This window comes from Oratosquilla oratoria, chromosome 4 (assembly GCF_046742065.1).
Source record: "Oratosquilla oratoria isolate Oo_2021 chromosome 4, ASM4674206v1, whole genome shotgun sequence".
Lineage (NCBI taxonomy): Eukaryota > Metazoa > Arthropoda > Malacostraca > Stomatopoda > Squillidae > Oratosquilla > Oratosquilla oratoria.
The window spans coordinates 53,882,946-53,885,445 of NC_134780.1; the positions used below are offsets into that span (position 1 = coordinate 53,882,946).

The 2,500-nt window shown below is 32.4% G+C and overlaps 1 protein-coding gene across 1 annotated transcript in view; it reads left to right on the plus strand.

Moving 5' to 3' along the window:
- LOC143024488 (uncharacterized) overlaps nt 1-2,500 on the plus strand; it is a 247,459-nt gene that overhangs the window by 226,147 nt on the left and 18,812 nt on the right. Inside the window, exon 9 of the mRNA XM_076183296.1 lies at nt 1,075-1,222. Within this exon, the coding sequence (XP_076039411.1) occupies nt 1,075-1,222 (148 nt within the window). The remainder of the gene's footprint in view (nt 1-1,074; nt 1,223-2,500) is intronic.

Here is a 2,500-nt window from a genome sequence, read left to right on the forward strand (position 1 = left end):
TTTATTTTTATTTATATATTCATTTATTTGCTTATTTATTTATTTATTTATCTATTTATCTATCTATCTATCTATCTATCTATCTATCTATCTATCTATCTATCTTTCTATCTATCTATCTATCTATCTACTTATCTGTGTTGAAATATGAATGACAGAATGAGTGGAAAGGGTGGTGAGGTAAACGCCAAAAACCTTAGAAGTTTTATAACTAAACGTTTCGTCCTTAACCCATTCTACTCCGATGACAAGATTCTTGTCATTTGGTCAAATAAAACGAAAAATCATAAAACACCAAAATGTTTGATCAAACACCAGAAAAATATGACGTCAGTCGATTGACCGCGCGAGGACTGACGTCATATTTTTCTGGTGTTTGATCAAACATTTTGGTGTTTTATGATTTTTTGTTTTATTTGACCAAATGACAAGAATCTTGTTATCGCAGTTGAATGGGTTAAGAGGACTTCCTCAGAGTACACACTAAGAAAAATATTCACAACTTAAATACATCACTTTCCTTACCCCGTTCCTCCCCGATCTCCGTCCTTTCTTCGCTCCGCTTCACCTCGAACAAAGTCGCTGGTCAACTTTGATAACTTAATAAATCCTTCTCTATGGTTATTACAAGGCTTTGAAGCGATGTAGGCTGCTTCGATTTTTTTTTACTCGTTTTCTTAGTCCTTTGTGGAGCACCTTTGTGCTCAATTGGATAGAAATGAACGTACATTTCACTATGGAACAATAGGAGAATGACAAATTAGCCTTCATGGGTGCTCATAATTAACCACCACTGTAACTTTGTTGAGAAAAATGTTATTGTAGTATCCAAAGATTATAATCTTTTCTTTTTCTTTTTTTCAGTTTCTTAATGGCATTAGTCCAGACTCGTGTGTACTCATATGATTATGTTCAATAAAAGGTTATTGTAGAATCCAAAGAATATAATTTGTCTTTTTTCTTTCTTTCTTTTTCAGATTCATAATTAACCACCACTATGATTATGTTCAATAAAAGGTTATTGTATATTCCGAAGATTATAATTTGTCTTTTTTTTTCTTTTTTCTTTTTCAGATTCTCAACGACGGTAATATTACGCGATCAACCCTTATGTTTGTCCCAGACAGACAAGACAACGGTCAAATCCTCACGTGTCGCGCCAATAACACAGCCATTCCTGAGATGCTTCCAATGCACGACTCCTTACAATTGCAGATCTATTGTAAGTGATGATTGCATTCATTGTTCCCGGCATCTTTGTTTGTCTTTATAATCTCGGCTTACATATAAAGAATTTATGAGATTTTGGCCTCTGTGTGTGACTCGAGGTAAATGAGTTTCTATTGTGTCGTGATTTTTTTTTCTTTACAATTATTAATTATTTTGTCACAGTATGATAAGATGCTTTCATTTGTTGGCCAATCTCGTTTAAATAAGTTAATTGTTTTGGAATGTACTTTAGATTATCATTGAAAGCGACTTAGGTCTTTCAAGCTATACAACTTTTTTTAATTCTAAAATTGTTTTACTTAGACCCTATTTTCTAAAAAAAATAAAATATCAAGTACCTAGAATACACAAGAAGCATTTGAGTCTTTATTTGGTTCAATTTCGTTACAAAAATATTTGACTCCTTAAGAAATGTTCTTGGTATTAAATGTTATTTTTCAGACCGTTACTTAGACCCTAGCCTCTAGAAATAAACTAGTAAATGCTTAGAATACACAAACACCTTATAATGAGACAAGAATTATTATTTGTGGTCCACTTTCGTCGCAAAAAGAATTTGATTCCTTTCTTGATATTAAAAGTTTTTTTTATTATTATTTGTTATGACTTTGAAAGGGATTAGAACGGATCTAACTGTTGTGTAATATGTCAGATGAAAACTAAACACACACACACACACACACACACACACACACACACACACACACACACACACACACACACACATATATATATATATATATATATATATATATGTATATATATATATATATGTATATATATATACAGTATATATAATATATATATATATATATTTATATATTTATATACATATATATATATATATATATATAAATATATATTCCTTTGAATTCTATATATTTGATTATTCCTTTCCAGCTAACGCTAGTCAGGATAATCTAGAAATGTCAATTACCGACAGAATGTTTCGCTTGAAGCTTTTTTTTAAATACAAAGACGTGACGTTCACGTGCTCGAGGCTTTAAACCTGGATTTGTACTTACTACTCACCATCCCACTCTCACGAAGTGGGAAGTAAGAAACCCACTGGTAGGGCAAGCCCTGTCAGCTTCGGCAAGGTTTAATTTTTTTTTTTTTTTTTTTTTTTTTTTTTGCGTCCCTGCCAGGATAGGACTTTCAGTAATCATTGCTAGAAGCCTTCAGTGAGTCCCGGGAATCGAACTCACGAACAACTGCTCATGAGTTCGAGACGGTATCCAATGGGCTATCACGCGGCCCATCTATAGTG